General features: G+C 43.1%; 1 protein-coding gene across 1 annotated transcript in view; it reads left to right on the top strand.

Annotated features, from left to right (window-relative positions):
• LOC140372056 (zeta-sarcoglycan-like) overlaps positions 1-21,929 on the top strand; it is an 87,792-nt gene that overhangs the window by 36,529 nt on the left and 29,334 nt on the right. Inside the window, exons 4-6 of the mRNA XM_072459321.1 lie at positions 14,103-14,190; positions 17,824-17,946; positions 18,798-18,870. Of these exons, the coding sequence (XP_072315422.1) occupies positions 14,103-14,190; positions 17,824-17,946; positions 18,798-18,870 (284 nt within the window). The remainder of the gene's footprint in view (positions 1-14,102; positions 14,191-17,823; positions 17,947-18,797; positions 18,871-21,929) is intronic.

Raw genomic sequence — 21,929 nt, 5'->3', positions numbered from 1 at the left:
GTTCACAAACACGTCGGCGCCAGAGAGACCCAGAGAGCCGCTCGCGTTTGGCCCCCGCGTCGCCGCCCGGTGACATCTTTACTGTCATGTTTTACAGACAGCCAGGGTCTCATGAGGGGCCATTCTTATCTTTCTGTAACAGGATAAAATGGCAGCGGGTCAGTCAATATTTCTCACCTAAGAAAGTATGTCAAGTGCAGAGGAGCGCGGGATTCTGGCGGCTCAATGCCGAGCGTAGTGCTGTTTCTTTGTCAGATAACCAGCGCTGATCAATAAGCCATTACTACGCACAACAGTGAGTACTTTGTCTAAGAAGTACTGAAGACTGCAGTGAGCTGGGGTGCTAAACCTTAAATAAGTAGACTTTAAAACAGTCTCATGCAAGCACACGAAATCTCTTAAACGACTAAGATAAAAGTGCAAATACAAAAAAGGTTTTCAAGTGACAAAAACTGGTGCATTTTGCTTTCTTATACCACTAAAATTGCTGCTGCTGCTGCTGCTGACGCTACTATTTGAAGAACCGCCGTAGAAAAAAACTGTTTTCTCTACAGTTTGTATTACACATTTACAATGTCGATTAAAACTCAAATTCATTTAAAATTCCACAGACTCAAAAGGACAGTTTGGCATTACCTTTCATTACTTTTCATCAATTGTTAAATAAAATGCCTTCTTTTGTGCTTCAGGATTAAGTAAAAGTCTGATTTAAAATAAAGCCTGTATATCTTTAGCAATTTTTCAAATGACTTCCTTGTGCTCAGACCAAAGCGTGAGACTCAACTGTAGAGTCTCTAGTCCATGAATCAATCAGGTCTTTGAATCCTCATCAGTGGAGCGAGCTTTAATGTGTGAATACCAATGGACTCGCTCCTCTGCGGCTCTGGCACAGAACAGAGCCGCTCGTAACACTCACCAATTCTGATTCCACTCGTACTGTTCGCAGATGGGACTATAAGTCGCACCTTTTTTCATAGTTTTGGCAAGGGTGCGACTTTTACCTATATTTATACTTATATACTTATACTCCGGAGCGACTTATATGTGATATTATTTGTTATTTTCACACTTGCAACCGCATTTAATACTCCAGTGCGACTTATATATGTTTTTTTCTTCTCTATTATGCATTTTTTGGCTGGTGCGACTTATACTCCGGTGGGACTTATAGTCCAGAAAATACAGTACTGCCTGTTAACCTTTGGACACAAGTTATTGTATATGGAAAACGTTTGGAGGGAAATGCCTTTGCTGATTCCCATAATAATACCTCCAGAAATCTGAAACCGGTTAGCTAATTTTCATTTAACAGAGTTCAGACTTTCAGGTTTAAGGTAGAGTATTTTATATCTGATTTTTTTTTCCATTTGGTAAAGTAAAATGTGTTTTCCCCCAGCACAGATATAAAAGCAGTCTTTAGGGTGAAAATGAGACCAATGTGTTCCGTCTGCATCTTATTATAGAACGTTTTTATTCTCCAAAAAACGGGAAGTGCGCTGTTAGCATGCTAGTTGTTGTTGTTAGCTTTACTGTGACGCAAAACTCACTAATAAACAGCTTATAAACTCATCACGGCAAATGATTAATATGCTAAGAATGTGTTTGGAAAGTGATCAATACACGTCGCCCACGGCAAAGAGTTTAAAACACATTCTGATTTTCACGTTTATTAAGAAAGTATAACTCAGACAGAACCTTTAACTTTTTTATGATTCTCTGGGACTGTTTTATATTGTATAAATGTGTAAATGATTCGTGCAGCTGTTTCGGCCAGAATCAGTAATAGTCCTGGTTAATTATACATTTTTGTGAAAGTAATTTTTACACCTCGCTATTGACTTATCACCAAAAGCCAAGCTGGCGAAGTGAACTCCTAACGAGATTTAAAAAAAAAAACCTTTTCACAAACGTTAGCGGATCTGCAGTGTTGCGCAACAGTCGCCAAACTCTTCAAAATCTTGCAATTGCTTTAATTATTCTACCCCCGAACGTCACAGCTGCATCTTCAAACACCGACGTGACACGCTGAAATTAAGACTCCGTTGTTGTGTCATGTCTGTCGGCTGTTTGGGCGTAATCGGCTCGCATCGTCTTCGCTGATTGGCCGGTGGAGGCGTCTCGGAGCTCCACCTGTGCAGAGCTGTCCGTCAAACTGACAGGCGGATGGATGGGAGGAAGATTGTGTATATTATTTTATCCTGCCCCCGGGGCCTCCCCTATGCACACCTGTGCCACCAGCCGCTGTCAGCGCTGCATCACAATGGCACACTCGGAGCAGATGTTTTGGCTTTTATTACTTTATCCAACTTCATCCATTTGCAATAACAGGTCGACTATGGGGAATAATCCTTTTATGTTAATAGTGATTGTTATCGGGACTTTACAGAATCTAAAACGCATGTAACAAGAGCTTTTTACCATCAAATGAATATTAGTATTTCTGGTTTTCATCAATAAGACACTTCATTCATAATTATGATCTATTTAGAAGACTTCAGGCTATAGGGCTTCAACAATTAATCGACTAATTGTGACTGTAAACAATAACTGTAGTAATATTTTGATAATTGTAATCGTTATTTGGACTCTAAAACATACTTCTACATCAAAGACAGCAATATGTCAAAAAAACACTTTGAAAATCAGATTTTCATTAATGATGCCCTTTATTTGTAAATATGAATAAATAAATTATATATGTAGAAGCCTTCAGACATATTTCAACATGTTTTGGGTTGATAATGTTTTTAAAAAAGTCTCAATACACAATAGAAATAATTGTTTGACTTGTCGCCCTATTGAAAAAAAACTGCTGACAAGTCGACTACTAAAATAATCGTCCGTGAGTCGTGACATAATCGGCCAAATGGACTTTTATGACCGTTAACAATGTTATAATTGTGCTCTCGTCATTATTTTTGAGTAACAATTGGAGTGGTTTGTGGATGTTTGAGTAAACCTGTTGTGACTGTTCAAGGCTTGAGTGCTCAGTGCCTTCTCAGAGCCCTGGACTTACGTGACTCTTTGAAAGGGTCGGACTAAAACTAAAAAACACACTGAAACAAACTTCTGCTTCTACATCAGGAAGAGGGGGCACCAGCAGCCAAGAATCAACTCTTTATTTATTATGTTTATTATGTAATGTACCAAATACCAGGTCTTCTTTAACCCGCGTTACTATCAGACTTCAGCTAATACAATCATTCACAATTAATTATATTTATCATAGTTTGGACTCAACAATGCACTTTCATATATGTTGCTGTTCTTAACTATTGTCTTAAAACATTAGCTGAGGATTTATTTGATGTCACTTGATGATTCTGTTTGGGAGTTGTCGAGTTTATTGTCTGAAACGATAAATTGAATGAACTTTTATATGAAGTACTTGTACTGTGGTGGTATGGCAACGTAGGTAAGGTTAAAGTGCAAATGACGGGTTAGATTACTCACCAAACATATACACGGTTTTACAAAAGAAATGTCACCTATTTTACCCCAGTTTGACATTTTTGATGCCACAGTTATATTGTTACTTCCTGGTTGGACGTGAGCAGCAGTGTTGACATTACCTAGCAACCATACTGTGAACTAGGGTCAAAAACCATATAAATTACACAACAGTTATAATTTGACAAATAATAATAACTGATGACACCTTTATTTTGTTAAATTATTGTTTAAACTAAGTAATAATTAGAAAAACATGAAAACATTTGCATTTAAAGGTTGAACGGACTGTTTTTTTGCCCAACCATGGCACCTGGCAACCATGTTTTTTTCTTCTCTATTATGCATTTTTTTGCTGGCTCCGGAGCGACTTATGCTCCGGAAAATACGTTGGTTGTTGCTGAATGGGGGTGTACAGTATTAACAAAAAATATTATCTATATTTTTGCTTATTACTGTATTCTGATGACAATAACGAACGAACATTTTATCAATCTTCAAAAACAAAACAAAAATGTCTGTAAATGTCTTGGTTGAGGTTAAATTACCGCACACAAAATGAATAGACCACAAAAGTGCAGAAATATCACATCTTAAACTATCGCGTCTAACTTTCACATATCTCCAAAACATCCATTTCAATCTGATCCATTTTTAATACATCTCGGACAATAGAAACAGGTGAATGACATTTCGCGTGGCATAGCGGTTGTCGATTTGTACCTTTCGGCTGCAAACATTTGAAAAATGTTGTCGTTTTCGCCAATTTCGAGCGTTTGTAAAAGCTCACGCATTTCTGTCTCTTTTCACAGATGCTTCAAATAGTGACTTTCAAAGACAATTCAGAGGCGTCGGAGGCTTGTTGGAATTGCAGTAATGGCAACACCAGGGAAACCGTGCCGCACGTCGTTGTTCTGCTGTTTTTTGTTTTCATCAAAAGTAATATTTCTCAGCGTTATCATCTGGCTTCAATTTGGGGAAAATTAAATAGTGTTTTTGTTTGTTTTTCCATTTGTCTCTTCTGTATTTCTTCAGTTTGTGCATTGCAAAGAGATGCTATTGTTTTGCCTGGATGTTCCGCAGTATGGCATTAACTTGGAGCTGTCCGCATTATTTCCTTTGTGTTCACAATTTGATTAAACATGTATGGATCGAGCTCTTGAGAAGGTGAAAGAGCTAAAAAAAACACCTCAAGCTTAAACCAATTTATTTCCAGTCAAATCAACTGTTTTGAGCTGAATCAGGATCAATTTGTTCTCCAAAAACACAAATAAAAATATAAGCCACAATATATTCACAATATTTTAATCAGTGTATCAGTTAATATGTCAAAATTTGAATATTGAGTATTGTGTTTATTGTAAAAAAAAAAAAGATGTTTTTCTTTTTAAAGTTCAAACCTCAACTCGTACATTTAAAGACATGTTTTAACACATTTCTGTTGGATTGACATAATATCATGTGACTATTGTTATCAGGAAAACAAATAAAAAATCAACTTCATTACAAGTCCCTAAATCTCTTCAGCTTTGAAAAATGAACCGTCAAAAAATCTAGGCCGAATTTGAAATCTAATTTTCCTCAATGCATGCTTTGTGACCACTTTAAATCAATTCACTTCACTTCAATTTATTTTTTAACGCCCAAAATCACTGCAGCAGATTCCTCGGTTGGCATCTCTGCCTTGTTGATTTTACCGACAGAAAGTTGGAGAATCAAACAATGAAACAGTCATCGGTCAGTAATAGAGAAGCTGATTAAACAGTGTTCACAGGAATCAAGCAAATGGATAACTTTCCCAGCATCCCCTGTTTTTAGACTCTCCTTCTTTCTACAAAAAACCCTGTGGGAAAAAGTAGAAACCTCGGTGAGAACCACACTGAAGGAGAAGGACTGTGGAGCCAGCACCACTCAGAAGGAGAGAAGGCGGTTCATCTAGTGCAGGGAGAGTTCATCCAGACAGAGGAGGAGTGTCAGCCATTAGTTTATTCTCCAAATGGTTCAGAAACAGCTTCAGTTACAGCTGGGGGTCATTTTAGTCAGCGTTTTAGGAAAGAACAGCAAGAATGATACACTAAACGTATCTATCTAGCATTTATTCCATGTTTACTGCTTAAAACATACTTTGTGTAGCATCCAGTCGAATTGAGAAGGCCTGAACTGATGGTTAAATGTCTTTTAATGGATCCTTTTCTTTGTCATTCAACCAACGTAAGAGCTAGACAGAACAAAATTAAAAAAACAATACATTTTGGCCGTAAATCACCGTATTTCTAGCTCATTACATTAGTACAATATTTCCCAACATATTCGTCAATTAAACATTTCAAATCTTTTCATTAATACAGTCGTTGTAACTACAGACATTGTTCCCCTGTCGACTGTAGCTAGATCCTTGAGTTTGTCTGTGTTCTGTCCTTTTATCGTTGTTCAATTTACTTTGCGTCTTTTCTTAGCGTCAAGTAGACTTCCGTTTCACGATCACTTCCGGTTATACAGGAAGTTATAAAATAAAAGCAAAACCTTACCATACAACATGAATGTATCAAATTGACCTTTACACTTTAAAAAAACAGAAACGTGACACACAGTGCATACGTTTATAATGAATATATAGCATTTCTCTGACTGACGTTTTCTCCTGCAGGGCAAAAGCTCGGTGGCGGCAGGTTGTTTTGACCATGAACACAGCTTAAAAGATCCGTCTAGAATACGTAGAGTCACCTTTTCTTTTCTTTTCTCTAATCTAAATTGTCCATGACTGGGACATCACCGTTCATCAAGTCAATGTTGTGGACTTCATTTGTCTCCAGAGACCTCAAATAGCTCCAAATTCAGTTTCTTTATTATCGTAAAAGTGCCTCTTCTAATGGTCACGACTGCTATTGAACTGTACAAGGACACTGGTTGTGAGAAGAATACTTATAATGCCAGCCGCTTGTGTCTGTTTGAACAGAAATGTAAGCGAGGACTTGCAGTGTTGCTCCGTTTGTTCCAACACGAAGGAGTTTTATGAAATTACACACACGTGCGGAAGAACCCACCAACCACCTGGAGGGGGCAGACCACCTTTGTATTCAAATTGTACTTCTGAAACTTTTTAGAAAGCTACATTTTCCTAAATTTTAAGTGTTTTTTTGTTTTTTTCAGAAATAGTATGACATAAACATCATCTTAGAAAAAGCTTCAGTTGTAGTCATCTGGACTCAGTTTGAAAAAATAGACGTTTCGACTCTCATCCAAGAGTCATTGTCAATAACAGAATTTAGATCGAGAACTCCGATATTAATACTGTTCTGTGGTAAGACCCGCCCATTGGGAGGAGCCTTCCTGAAGTAGAAAGAGTTGTCCTCGAGGAGGGTGTGGACTTTGGCTTCGTAATCAGGACACGACCACATACGAGCGCTTGAAAAGAGATCCGACCAGTGGCTACAAGAAGAAAGTGATAGACTGTTTACAAAGGCTGGAAAAAGAGGAAGTGATAGACCGGCCTCTGTATTACAGACTGTATCCTGGTGAAGCCATGCCTTGCATTTATGGCCTTCCAAAAATACACAAAAAGGAGGTTCCACTCAGACCCATAGTGTGCAGCACAGATTCCATCACCTACAATGTGGCCAAGCATTTAACAACTATATTGGCTCCGCTTGTGGGGAATTCGGAACATCATGTGGAAAACACGCACAACTTTGTGGATAAAGTGAAACATCTCCAACTGGACCCAGATGACCTCATGGTTTCATATGATGTTGTGTCCCTGTTCACCTGCATCCCGACCTCTGATGCAGTAGCAGCAGTGAGGATCAGACTGCAGGAAGACACCACCCTACAGGAAAGGACCAAACTGACACCTGAACACATATGTAAACTGTTGGACATCTGTCTGAACACCACTTACTTTCAATTCCGGGGACAATTTTACAGACAGATTCATGGCTGTGCCATGGGCTCGCCCGTCTCTCCCATAGTGGCCAACCTGTACATGGAGCACTTTGAGAAGAAGGCACTGTCCTCATTCTCAGGCATAGCCCCAAAACTGTGGCTTCGCTATGTCGATGATACTTTTGTAACAATCAAGAAACAAGAGCTGGAAACCTTTTCTGATCACATCAATGCGGTGGACCCACATATCAGGTTTACAAGAGAAGACGCTAAGGAGAATCGCTTGGCCTTTCTTGATTGTTCCACGATCAGAGGAGAGGACGGGAAACTCCAAATAGAAGTATATAGGAAACCTACACACACGGACCAGTATCTGCTCTTTGGTTCCAACCACCCACTACAGCACAAGCTGGGGGTGATCAGAACCTTACAACACAGAGCTCAAGGTGTGCCCACCAGCTCAGAGGGCAAGAAGAAAGAGGAAAAACATGTCCGAAATGCCCTCTCAGCCTGTGGTTACCCCGCTTGGGCCCTCAACAGAGTGAAGAGAACCAAGAAGCAGGACAAAAGGGAAACTGAACAGAGAAGGAAGGGTGTTTCTATCCCTCATGTGTCTGGCCTGTCGGAAAAACTGCAGAGAATTTTTAGACAACACGAAGTCCCTGTTTATTTTAAACCAGGAAACACTTTAAGACAAAAACTGGTTCACCCAAAGGACAAGTTGCCGACTCAAAAACAGAGCAATGTAGTTTATTCGATCCAATGCAGTGAAGAAAGTTGTAAAGAACGTTACATAGATGAGACAAAACAGCCTCTACACAAGAGGCTTTATCAGCACAGAAGAAATACTAGTTCAGGACCACAGAGTGCCGTGCATCTCCATCTTGAAGCCTCTAATCACTCGTTTGAAGACGGTGAGGTGAAGGTTTTAAGCAGGGAGAAAAGATGGTTTGAAAGAGGAGTTAAGGAAGCTATTTTTGTTAAAAAAGAAAGACCTTCTTTAAACAGGAATGGAGGGCTAAGATTCAATCTTCCTGGTATCTATAATGGAATACTGAACCCCTGGAAAGGTAGAGGACCAGGACCAGGACATTTAGATGCTAATCAGGTACTCAGGGTGGTCGAGCCAGGGTCTCACAAAGACAAAGAGGTTTCTAATAGCCCATTAAGATTCTGAATAGGCTAGCTCGGTAGATACAAGGGGGAGTTTCTGTTGAAACAAACAACTCTTTCTACTTCAGGAAGGCTCCTCCCAATGGGCGGGTCTTACCACAGAACAGTATTAATATCGGAGTTCTCGACCTAAATTCTGTTATTGACAATGACTCTTGGATGAGAGTCGAAACGTCTATTTTTTCAAACTGAGTCCAGATGACTACAACTGAAGCTTTTTCTACTATGGAACACGCCTGGACGAATGAGGGATTACACCGACATAAACATCATCTGTATGTTCATTAGAAAAAGTGTGTGGTGTTTTATTGTGGAATCCAAATTGAGATATGTAAAGTATGAAGCTTTTGTCTTTTGGAAATAAAGTTTTAAAGTTTGCTACCATGGCAACACGCCAATCCATGCAGCCTTATGTGTCAAAGTGAAGAACAGTGATTTGGAAAGGGCTTTATTTCTGCTCGAATCCCAGTTTTTCAGTTTCATTTTTTAAACTAAACCTTTAGCTCTGATTTGGAACTCATGAATTCTCAGTTTTGACATATTTCATATTTCAATCCTGATCGAGTTCTAATTTTGAGATAATCTTAACAATATAAGATTTGTAGCTCGAGCGAAAAGATCCAGACCATCTTCTTTGTCACTTCCAAAAAAAATAAAATAAACACAATCTCCCATTTTATAAAACGCACCTTTCCTCAGATTTCACCTTCAGATCCAGCGCTCCACGTCGCATAAACATCAGATAACTGTGCCACTTTCAGTTTCTGATGTATTCATGGGAAAATATGACTCTAAATCTGCTCACGGATCTCTTTTTCAAACACATCTAAACTCTTCTTTCAAAATGCAATTAGGTTTGCTCCTCTTCGCTGCAGAGGCGGGGTTTGCGCTATCTGTGTTTACCATTCGAGCGGGTGGCAGGGATGTTAGTCATCGTATGCAGGGAAGCGCCGTGTGCCATGGTAATTTTTCTGTCTGACTGCACCTTATGACATCAGGCTCTATTTATGTGCATCGGCTCTGATCTGCTCTTGACCTTCCTGAACGGGCGCTCGAACTTTCAAAGAAGGAAAACTACTTTAACACGAAGATGTGGTGGTGTCTTAGTCCCCCAAGGAAGCCTCCAAACCCTTTAAACATAAACTTCAGATCAGGATTTCCTCAGCGGAGAGCTTTCCAGGGTACATAGCATGCATGTTTCATCAAGACCGAGCGGGGGAAATGAACGAGTGACCTTTGCAAATTACACGCACCTCGACATCTTAAGAGAACATGTTAGAGTCAGACGTCTCTTCGGGGAAATTAATCAAAGTTTGTCTGCGTCGCTGAATATTTATCGACGAGACGTGGAACTGAACTGTACTTAAGCTGCAGGATCCGGAGGGAGTGGGACAAATTACACATCACTCGCAAAACAAAACAAAAGCAATCCAGTCACATTGTATTATCACGTTATAGGACGAGTTTTCAGACACCGCTTCAGTTTGGGAGCGTTCACACTGGTTTGGTTCTGGTTTGGGCCCAGTTTGAGTCCTAAAGTGGATTTGATTTGGTCCTGGCGCAGTTGAGGTTTAGTTTCGGGTTTAGTCCCAGTTTAGTTCCAATTTTCATGTGCTGATCGTGCAGGTGAACGCACATTTAACTGCACATTTTAGCACATTTCTGATTGATCGCCATAATATCGTCATCAGTATCATACACAAAAATATCAAGATATTTAAATATGTAAAGTAGGACTGCAACTAACTGTGACAAGTCGACTATAATAAATAATCAAAGTCGTTACCTGGACTGTACAAACTCTATAACTCACAAAGCATACAAAAAAAACCTTTATATTACAAAGACTGTGGCATTATGGAATCAAAATGTCAATAATGAATAAACTATTTCAGATTTTCGTCAATAATACACTAAATAGATAAATATTCTATGTCTAGATACTTCAGTCACCATATTTCAACCTTTATTTGCTTAAAAATGTTTTGAAAAACTCTCAATGTAAAGCGCATTACAAGATCAAGGCATTGTTGTTATTCTCCATCCATCCATCCATCTTCTGCCACTTTATCCGGGGCCGGGTCGCGGGGGCAGCAGTCTGAGCAGGGACTCCCAGACTTCCTTCTCCCCAGACACTTCCTCTAACTCCTCCGGGGGGATCCCGAGGCGTTCCTAGGCCAGCCGAGAGACATAGTCTCTCCAGCGTGTCCTTGGTCTTCCCCGGGGCCTCTTCCCGGTGGGACATGCCTGAAACACCTCCCGAGGGAGGCGCCCAGGAGGCATCCGGAACAGATGCCCGAGCCACCTCAGCTGGCTCCTCTCGACGTGGAGGAGCAGCGGCTCTATTCCGAGCTCCCCCCGTGTGGCCGAGCTCCTCACCTTATCTCTAAGGGAGGGCCCAGCCACACGGCGGAGGAAACTCATTTCGACCGCTTGTATCCGCGATCTTGTTCTTTCGGTCACTACCCAAAGCTCATGACCATAGGTGAGGGTAGGAACGTAGACCGACCGGTAAATAGAGAGCTTTGCCTTTCAGCTCAGCTCCCTCTTTACCACAACGGTCCGATGCAGCGACTGCATCACTGCAGCCGCTGCACCGATCCGCCTGTCGATCTCACACTCCATCCTTCCCTCACTCGTGAACAAGACCCCGAGATACTTGAACTCCTCCACTTGGGGCAAGGACACCCCACCCACCTGGAGAGGGCAAGCCACCTTTTTCCGGTCGAGAACCATGGCCTCGGATTTGGAGGTGCTGATTCTCATCCCAGCCGCTTCACACTCGGCTGCAAACCGTCCCTGTGCATGTTGCACGTCCGGGTTTGATGGAGCCATCAGAACAACATCGTCTGCAAACAGCAGAGATGAGATCCTGTGGTCCCCAAACCGGACACCCTCCGACGCCCGACTGCGCCTAGAAATTCTGTCCATAAAAATTATGAACAGAACCGGTGACAAAGGGCAGCCCTGGCGGAGTCCAACATGCACTGGGAACAGGTCTGACTTACTGCCGGCAATGCGAACACAGCTCCTGCTCCGGTCATACAGGGACCGGACAGCCCTGAGCAAAGGGCCCCGGACCCCGTACTCCCGGAGCACCCCCCAAAGGACACCCCGAGGGACACGGTCGAAAGCCTTCTCCAGATCCACAAAGCACATGTGGACTGGTTGGGCAAACTCCCATGATCCCTCGAGCACCCGATGGAGGGTATAGAGCTGGTCCAGTGTTCCACGACCGGGACAAAAACCACTCTGCTCCTCCTGAATCCGAGGTTCGACTATCGGTCGGATTCTCCTCTCCAGTACTTTGGAATAGACCTTACCGGGGAGGCTGAGGAGTGTGATCCCTCTGTAGTTGGAACACACCCTCCGGTCCCCCTTCTTGAACAGAGGGACCACCACCCCGGTCTGCCAGTCCAGAGGCACGGTCCCCGACCACCACGCGATGTTGCAGAGACGTGTCAACCAAGACAGTCCTACAACATCCAGATACTTTAGGTACTCAGGGCGGATCTCATCCACCCCCGGAGCCCTGCCACCGAGGAGTTTGCGAACATCCTCAGTGACTTCAGCTTGGGTGATGGATGAGCCAGCCTCCGAGTCCCCGGTCTCTACTTCCTCTTCGGAAGACGTGACTGAGGGATTAAGGAGATCCTCAAAGTATTCCTTCCACCGTCCGACGACATCCCCAGTCGAGGTCAGCAGGCCTCCACCCGCACCGTAAACGGTGTTGGTGAGACACTGCTTCCCCCTCCTGAGGCGCCGGACGGTTTGCCAGAATTTCTTTGGTGCCGACCGATAGTCCTCCTCCATGGCCTCCCCGAACTCCTCCCAGGCCCGGGTTTTTGCCTCTGCGACAGCACGAGCCGCGGCTCGCTTGGCCTGCCGATACCCGTCGATGACCTCCGGAGACCTACAAGCCAGAGTGGCCTGATAGGCCTCCTTCTTCAGTCTGACGGCATCCCTTACTTCCGGTGTCCACCACCGGGTTCGGGGGTTGTCGCCACGACAGGCACCGGAGACCTTGCGACCACAGTTCCGAGCAGCCGCATCAACAATGGAGGGGGAGAACATGGTCCACTCGGACTCAATGTCCCCAACCTCCCCCGGGACATGGGAGAAGCTCTCCCGGAGGTGCGAGTTGAATACCCTACTGACAGAGGGCTCCACTAGACGTTCCCAACAGACCCTCACAATGCGCTTGGGTCTGCCAAGTCTGTCCGGCTTCCTCCTCCGCCAGCGGATCCAACTCACCACCAGGTGGTGATCGGTTGACAACTCTGCCCCTCTCTTCACCCGAGTGTCCAAGACACGCGGCCGGAGGTCTGATGACACGACAACAAAGTCGATCATTGACCTCCGGCCTAGGGTGTCCTGGTGCCATGTGCACTGATGAACACCCTTGTGCTTGAACATGGTGTTCGTTATGGACAATCCATGGCTAGCACAGAAGTCCAATAACTGAACACCGCTCGGGTTCAGATCGGGGAAGCCGTTCTTCCCGATCACCCCTCTCCAGGTGTCACTGTCATTGCCCACGTGGGCGTTGAAGTCCCCCAGTAGAACAACGGAGTCCCCGGTCGGTGCACTGTCCAGTACCCCTCCCAAGGACTCCAAGAAGGCCGGGTACTCTGCACTGCTGTTCGGCCCGTAGGCCGCCACAACAGTGAGAGACCTGTCCCCCACCCGAAGGCGGAGGGACGCGACCCTCTCGTTCACCGGGGTAAACTCCAACACGTGGCGGCTGAGCTGAGGGGCTATCAGCAAGCCCACACCAGCCCGCCGCCTCTCCCCGCGGGCAACACCAGAGAAGTGGAGCGTCCAGCCCCTCTCGAGGAGATGGGTTCCAGAGCCCAAACTGTGCGTGGAGGTGAGGCCGACTATATCTAGTCGGTATCGCTCAACCTCCCGCACAAGCTCAGGCTCTTTCCCCCCCAGCGAGGTGACATTCCATGTCCCCAGAGTTAGTCTCTGTGTCTGGAGATCTGGTCGCCGAGGCCCCTGCCGTCGACTGCCGCCCAGATCTCTCTGCACCGGCCCCTTATGGATCCTCCTGCGGGTGGTGGGCCCACGGGAGGGCGGCCCCACGTCGCTCTTTCGGGCTGTGCCCGGCCGGGCCCCGTGGGGTAAGACCCGGCCACCAGGCGCTCGCCATGGAGCACCCATCCCAGGCCTGGCTCCAGGATGGGGCCCCGGTGACGCCGATCCGGGCGACGTAAACTGCCTTGTTCGTGTTGTCATCATAGGGGGCTTCTGAACCGATCTTTGTCTGACCCGTCACCTAGGACCTGTTTGCCTTGGGAGACCCTACCAGGGGCATGAAGCCCCCGACAACATAGCTCCCGGGATCATTCGGGCACTCAAACCCCTCCACCACGTTAAGGTGTCAGTTCAAGGAGAGGAGTTGTTATTCTCGTCACTGACAAATGCAATCGTATATTATTTTAGGTAATTTATGCGTCTGGAGAAGATTTGTGAAATGTCAAATCCTGAACTGCCTTACGATTCAGTTTGATCACGAAAGCAGAAGAGACTGAATGCTAATATTTTATTCATATTCACCCATGTTGTTCCCCTTTTGCTCGCTCTCACTCCAGGAAGGCGTTTTGGTGCTGAAGTCTGAGAAGAACGTGACACTAAACGCCCGAAACGACCAGGGCCAACTTACGGGCCAGCTGACCGTGGGTGAGTCCCTCCTGCGCCCAGACACCCGGGTTAAACACATTTATAGAGGCATATTTTAAAGGCAGATCTTTTGAATAATTCACTTCTAGCTTGGCAAGGCCTGTCACAAAATCAGCGTTGTTTTAAAGAGAGATGATCAATAACTTTTGGGTTGTTGAGAGTCAAACTTATAACAGATCTATAAGTGAATAGGGCGACAAAAATATATCGGTAATGCTTTAAAATAAGGTTCCTTGGTAAACTATGTATAGCAGGCGTGTCCAAACTACGGCCCGGGGGCCAAGTGCGGCCCTCAGACCAATTTTTGTTGGCCCTCCGGCTTCCTGTTAAGTTGGTCCAAACAACAAAATGTCATACCTTTTCCTGTGAAATTAGAAAAATTCAAGCATTATGACGTTATACCAATGTAATATATGTTCCAAGTCTTACTAAAGAAAAAAAAATTGAATGATTCATTTTTTTATTTGACATTGTTGGGTTGTTTGTGGCCCTCTGCTTCATATAAGTCTAAAAATTTGGCCCTCGGTGAAAAAAGTTTGACACTCCTGATGTATAGGAACCTTACTGTAAACTAAAGCTTTGCAAAATATGTTTTCCTCATATTGATCGATCCCAAGTTTTTATTTAAATGTATGTATGTTATAATGAAATAAAATGGCTGCTAATATTAATTTCCTGAACATAAATAATACAGACTTTGAATAATTGCAATAAAACAAAATCATTGTGAACTCTGCTCCAAACGAAATACTTTTAATGACTCGTGAACCTCTCAACTAAAAATACAGGCTTTGATGATTAGATGATGATTCAGATTTGATTAATTGCACAGCCCTATTAGTGAAATTAGATACTACCCAGCCACTAAAATGCTTTATAGTTTTATTCATTCATTACAGCTCATGTTTATTTTTATGATATTTTTAATGAATTGAGCATTAGGGTTATAGATTCAAGAAAGATGTATGAACAAAATGACATTAGAGCATCAATCAATCAATGGTGTTATGAAATAGTGCAGTTGTTAAGTTCATGCAGAATGTAAACATATTCACTAACGTAATTAAACACAATAACACGACCAGAGAGAAATGTATCTTTTATTATTGTTTATCGCAATATTTTCACTCCTCAAAACTTATTGTAAAGAGCCTAAAATCCCTGAACTTATTCATATACTCACGAGAGCATGATGGATGTTCAAATTAATGGGTTTAATCAAGGTCTTCGACTTGTGGTGGTTTCGCCCAAACACAATATTTGAAGGCTTAATTGAAAGGGCAATGGATTCTGCTTATTATCATCAAGTTGAGCCATCAGTCAGGACAAATTACTGCAGTCATTTACATGATTAATGACCACTAAACGTAAACGGCTTTCTTATTAACATTAATGGCTATTGATCTGAGCCAAGCAAGCGTTGGGAGCGGTGATATGATGCTTTTCGGGCACGCGTGACCTTCCTGCCAGAATGAGTGCCTGTGATTGTAGAAAGTGCATTTAGTCCTGAAATTAGTTGGAACTTGCCGAGAATAATTACATTCCCTTGCCGTTGCAGCACGTGGATTAATGGAGGGGCGGGGGCGGGGTAGAGGCAGGGTAAAAGTTTTTGCACATCTGGAAAAACTCCAAAGTCTGAGCAACTAGAATTAATATTCCTCACCAGCGGAACAGATTACTGATTTGTCTCCATCCTTTGTAAAAGCTTGGCTGATCCAGCTTTGCTCTCGCCTTTCATTTGCACAGCAAGCACTCCACAAAATGTTTCACATTGCCCACAGCCTTATGTGCCCAAATGTGGTAAAGCTCATTTAGCAGAAAGACAAACTTTCACAAAACTCGTTACAGCCCAGACTGGCAGGATTGTAATGGCTATGCTCACACAAACTGATGCAATAGAACCCATGACCGAAAAGACCGAAATACTGTTCAATTTGTAGGTAATGAGTTTTCCAACATGGATTTTAATTTACAGGTTAATCACAAAACTGGCAGCCAGCAAATGTGAAGCACCCGTTCCCAAAATGACCAAACGCATGATGTGGAAAACACATTTCCACTATTTTCCATTTACAATTTCATGGACATTTGTGGTTTATTGTTAATCATTTGATGACAGAAGCTGGGAAGGGCATTTTTCTAATCACTGGGTTTCCCATGTTTTATGTAGATCCGTTACAACCTGGATAGTTAATAGTAAATATATGCAGCAGTTTCATTATGTCTATATGGCTACAACAAGACTGCAGAAATTGTGTTTAATTAAATTTCTGCTGCTCCTACACAATGACCCCATTGACCAAAGGCAACTTATATTGGCATCAACAAATATTCTGCTGCAGCTTATTATAAAAGAAAGAAAGTTTCCTCACAATATGCAATACTTGGAAATATTAGGGTTTTTCAAACCGTGAAAGGTTGAATTATTTAAGGGATCATCTCAAAATGGGTAGAAGCTGAAAAGACGTAATATTTTTTGTCTACATTTCGTCTTTTTGTTGCTTTGAAGCTTCAATACATCATTGTGGCAATAATTGTTTTGAAATGCTAAAAAACCCTCTCAGGCGGAGAGTGCGTGCGCGGAGCACGGCGGGTGCGTGCGGGGGAGCACGGCGCGCCGTGGCCAGCGCGGGGAGCGGGGCGGGCGTCGCCGTTGCCAACGCGGCTGGTGCAGAAAAGTTGGAAAAGCTTTTTTGCGGCAAGACGCGGCGCAGCAAATGATCAAGAGATTTGGCTCTAGTAACGTGCTACGCACTGACCGGAAGAAGGACCAACACAAACCCCCATGAGGTTTCGGCCAATCACAGAAGACGTGAGATTCTCACTGAGACAAAAGCGCGTGTTCTGTTTCTGTCATTCTGACATGTCTAAGGTCTAAACGCAGGCAATTGACAATTACAGGTTTTGACAAGAAACATTAGTTTCTCACTCTCTCATCCTCTTGAGACTATCTCAATGTGGTCATCTCACAGTTTGGGTTGAATGGGATGTGCCGTAGGGCCCCTAGGGCCCCTGGACCATGTGGATTGAGTAAACAAACATGCGCGACAGGTGACATTATTTGGAGAGTTCATAACTTCTAAATATAAACTTACCAAAGGATGTTCAGGGATGTTCACTAGAGGTGAGCAGGGTCTATCAAGCGACTATCGTTTTATCAACGTGCAAAATTTTATGTGAAGCCAGACAAAGTCTTTTGGGGGGGGAGGGGGTCCAAAGAGAGACGAAAAAAATTAAGTCTTTTCAGCTTCAACCCATTTTGAGATGATCCCTAACTTGGTTCGATCCTGCTATTTTGGCGAAAAAAATAAATATCATATTATATATATTTTTTAAGTGAGATCACAATTTCATCCTTGATTGATTGACTGATTGACTAAACCAGGATCAAACCAGGACCAGGACGCTAAAACATGTTATACAGTAGAGTGATTTGTGTAAAATATCCAATGTTCATGTGACCATCAAGTCAACACTGCACCGATTCCCTGGACGGCCCGAAAATAGCTTTTTAGTCTGTGTAGAACTTATTTTCTCTGGAGGTCATATGTTCACTAATACAACCGGGAGAAGGATTAAGTCGTTTGGCGGCTTCTGGAATGAGGTGAATACTGAACTGAAGTCTTTGTGCAGGACCAGAGGCGGTGGAGGTCCAGTGTCAGAGACTGGAGGTCCGCAGCAGTGAAGGAGGACGACTGCTGTTTACTGCGGAGGAAGAGGAAGTCGTCATGACAACTGAGAAATTCACCGTCACAGGTAAAGCATGTACGGGACAGGAATGCGGGCCCCAATAACTACATGGCCAAATTCTCCATTCAACATTTCAAAACCAAATAGAGAAGCAAACAATGAACGCTTTCATGGTCAAGGAGATAGATTGCTTTGTAGCACATTGTGGAACATTTCGGGCAACGCAATAACATCTCCATGGAGACAAGCAGGTGACTGGCTCTCAAACAAAAATGTACATAGTGCACCTTTAATGCGCTTTGAATGAGGCTCAACAGTGACTGCCCAACACTTGATATGGAAGTTAATTTTCATTTAATTTCCCAAAAAAAAATGTTTTTAATTAAACTAAATTAAATTAAAACAATTAAATAGAATAAAAAAATAAAAATAATTAAAAAAAATAAAGAAAATAATTGAAATTAAAAAAAATCCATCAGCGATGTGGTCATTATTTAAAATCTATTTAAAGGTAAGTTTTGTGGTTCACTATGAAGACAATGTAAAATGATGATCTACTTATTCTCTAGTTCAATACTAATTACCTGAACAAAAACGTGTCCCCTTTAAGTTTTAAATGTGTTTTTCAGATGGAAAACAACCATGTTATGGACTCTAGTTACCACATATCTGCTTTGCCACTATCATGCTTCAAACTTTGATTATTGGAATTTTTCAAAATGTTTCTGGGGGAATTAATGTGGTACTTCCTGACCACAGCAGGCTTTGAAATAGACTGTTGAGCTCCATAACATTCTACACAAAACATCAATTGCAAATCTAACCGCAATGCAGCTAGATATTTATCCAAACGTGTGCGGCCCCAAGTCTCGTAAATAAAAGTTAACTTAAGTTTCCCGTGGTTTGATGTATTTCAGGCTCTGAAGGTGCTGTGTTTGGTCATTCTGTTGAAACCCCCTTAATCCTGGCCAAGTCCACCGAAGACCTCAAGTAAGTTCATTATCACCCACTTTAAAGAAACCCATTAAGCTTAATGCGCCGTGTTCATATCTTTTCACATTAACATCAGGCTCTTTATAAAATGAAGATAAATGTGGCATGGCATATCAAAGTTCAGCCTTAAGAGGGAAAAGAGCAGCAGGAGCTAATATTCACCAGCATCCTTACTCTCAAGCAGCCTCTTGTCCACTCAAGTGCTGCAGCTCCTACAATTTACAAACCAAACTCGGCTTTTATTTCAATTTCACACCCCAGGAGAGAGTTAATGTGTTAGTTATACACTGAAATGGGCTAAAATGAGAGGCTAATATTGAGATGCATATCAGAGAGGTCCTTTGGTGTGCATGCGCAATTATAAGCAGAGTGTTTTGTTGCCCAGGCCACTGTCCTGGAGTGAAGCTGCGATTAAAGTTGGCAGAAAAAGTAGTGTTCTGGCAGCTAATTCCTGGGCACTGAGGCGAATACAGATAAGAGGGGCTTTAGAGAAAACACAGGATCAGTCACCCGCTGCACTGGGGCCTGTTTGTCACAGTCCTATTGACATTTCCCGGTCCTAATGATAAAGTGTAGTTATCCTGGAGTTGGGTTTTGTTTCGTTTGCATGTTACAGTTAAGCCTGCTATGATAATTACTATATTGATTACCGTATTTTCCGGTTAGCCAAAAAATGCATAATAGAGAAGACTTTTTTTTTATTTAAGTCGCACTGGAGTATGAAATGCGGTTGCAAGTGTGAAAATAACAAATAATATCACACATAAGTTGCTCCGGAAGTATAAGTATATAAGTATGAATATAAGTATAAGCACCTCGGCCAAAAAATGCATAATAGAGAAGAAAAAAACATACATAAGTCGCACTGGAGTATGAAATGCGGTTGCAAGTGTGAAAATAACAAATAATATCACATATAAGTCGCTCCGGAAGTATAAGTATATCGCACCCCGGCCAAAACTATGAAAAAAGGTGAGACTCATAGTCCGGAAAATACGGTAATATATCTTTCAATAATTGGTACATGGATGGTACAATAATTTTTGCGGGTCAGTTTTTATTGTGGTTTCTTTTTGTGTGCTCTACAATAAGATTTGAGCTGTAGACGGTTGAATTACTCATTATGGATACAAACTAACTACTACATTTTTTCATTATTCTGCTTATTTATTGTAGCTCATGTTTTTTTGTTTTTTTTAAACGATATTGTACATTTAGAATAGTTTTGGGGACTTAAATTGTGACTAAACAAGGCAAGACAATGACAAAACCATGACTAGAACAGGATCAAACCAAGCCTAAACGCTGGCTGCCCACGAGTCCGAAGGTTCACTGGTCCGAAGGTTCACTAGTCCGAAAATTCTGAAATTTTAAGGTTCACTAGTCCGAAGGTTCACGGGTCCGAAATTTCCCCTAAATTTTAAAGTTCACAAATCCGAAGGTTCACTGGTCCGAAGGTTCGCTAGTCCGAAGATGTGAGTCCGCGCAGGGGGCACTCCTCGCCTCCCTTTGCCCTACACACTGGCTTTTAAGACTTTTCTTGTGTTGATGCACTTTTTATGATTAAACTCACGTATTTTCCATAACCGACTTGTTTCTGTGCATAGCCTGAGCTCCTTATTGTATTATTAATGAATGAATTAACTCAAATAACCCAGCAGTTTCGGCCGCGCGCCGCGGCTCTGTAGACACTCCCGTCTTGGCGAGCTGAATTTCCTTTTTGACTACCAATCCTACGGTGATCGGATCACGCGTTTCTATATATACATATATAATTTCTATACTTATGATCAAATGAAGGCATAGAACGGAGGATTCTGTTCACGCATTTTTCTTATGATCAAATGAGGGCATAAAGCGGAGGATTCGATATATGTTCCCTTGTTATTTTTATATACACAGTACAACTTGCTGTGTATAGCTGTGAGCAGCTGGTGCACAAAACGTTGTGACGAGCCCCAGTGCGTGTCTTCGTGCTTCGTGCGCATTTTACAGACTGACTACATCCCGATGCCGTCTGCACCTTCACTTTAGCCTATGAGGAACCTTCGGACTAGTGAACCTTCGGACCAGTGAACCTTAGGACTAGCGAACTTTTGGACCACGAACCTTCGGACTAGCGAACCTTCGGACTAGTGAACCTTTAAAACCTTCGGACTAGCGAACCTTCGGACTAGTGAACCTTTAAAACCTTCGGACTAGCGAACCTTCGGACTAGTGAACCTTTAAAACCTTCGGACTAGCGAACCTTCGGACTAGTGAACCTTTAAAACCTTCGGACTAGCGAACCTTCGGACTAGTGAACCTTTAAAACCTTCGGACTAGCGAACCTTCGGACTAGTGAACCTTTAAAACCTTCGGACTAGCGAACCTTCGGACTCGTGGGGGGTAACCGTCTAGACAAGGACCAAACTGCAATTGTGTCTGCGTTTATGAAGCTCTTCTGTGTTTTAAAGTCCACCTTCACCAGACCTGTTTTGGACATACCGTTGCTCAAATTGAATTCAGTGTTGCAGTTGTTTATACTGGTTAATACTAGCACAATAGACTATCAAAATGGCCTTTAGGCTTATAACACACTAATTGGACCAGTGTGACCATTTAAGGTGTATATACTGTATGCTCATCCATCTTCTTCCGTTATCCGGGGCCGGGTCGTGGGGGTAGGAGTCTAAGCAGGGACTCCAAGACTTCCCTCTCCCGCATTCCCAGGCCAGCCGAGAGACATAATCCCTCCAGCGTGTCTTGGGTCTTCCCCGGGGCCTCTTCCCGGTGGGACATGCCCGAAACACCTCCCCAGGGAGGCGCCTAGGAGGCTCCAGAACAGATGCCCGAGCCACCTCAGCTGGAGGAGCAGCGGCTCTACGCCGAGCTCCTCCCGTGTGACTGAGCACCTCACCCTATCTCTAAAGGAGCGCCCAGCCACCCGGAGGTGGAAACTCATTTCAACCGCTTGTATCCGCGATCTTGTCCTTTCGGTCATTACCCAAAGCTCATGACCATAGGTAAGGGCAGGAATGTAAATCGAGAGCTTTGTCTTTCGACTCAGCTCCTTC

This window comes from Eucyclogobius newberryi, unplaced genomic scaffold (genome assembly GCF_026437365.1).
Source record: "Eucyclogobius newberryi isolate DKJ021-1_F unplaced genomic scaffold, fEucNew1.0.hap1 SCAF_22, whole genome shotgun sequence".
NCBI classification, from domain to species: domain Eukaryota; kingdom Metazoa; phylum Chordata; class Actinopteri; order Gobiiformes; family Gobiidae; genus Eucyclogobius; species Eucyclogobius newberryi.
This window is presented reverse-complemented; position numbering and strand designations above follow the sequence as displayed.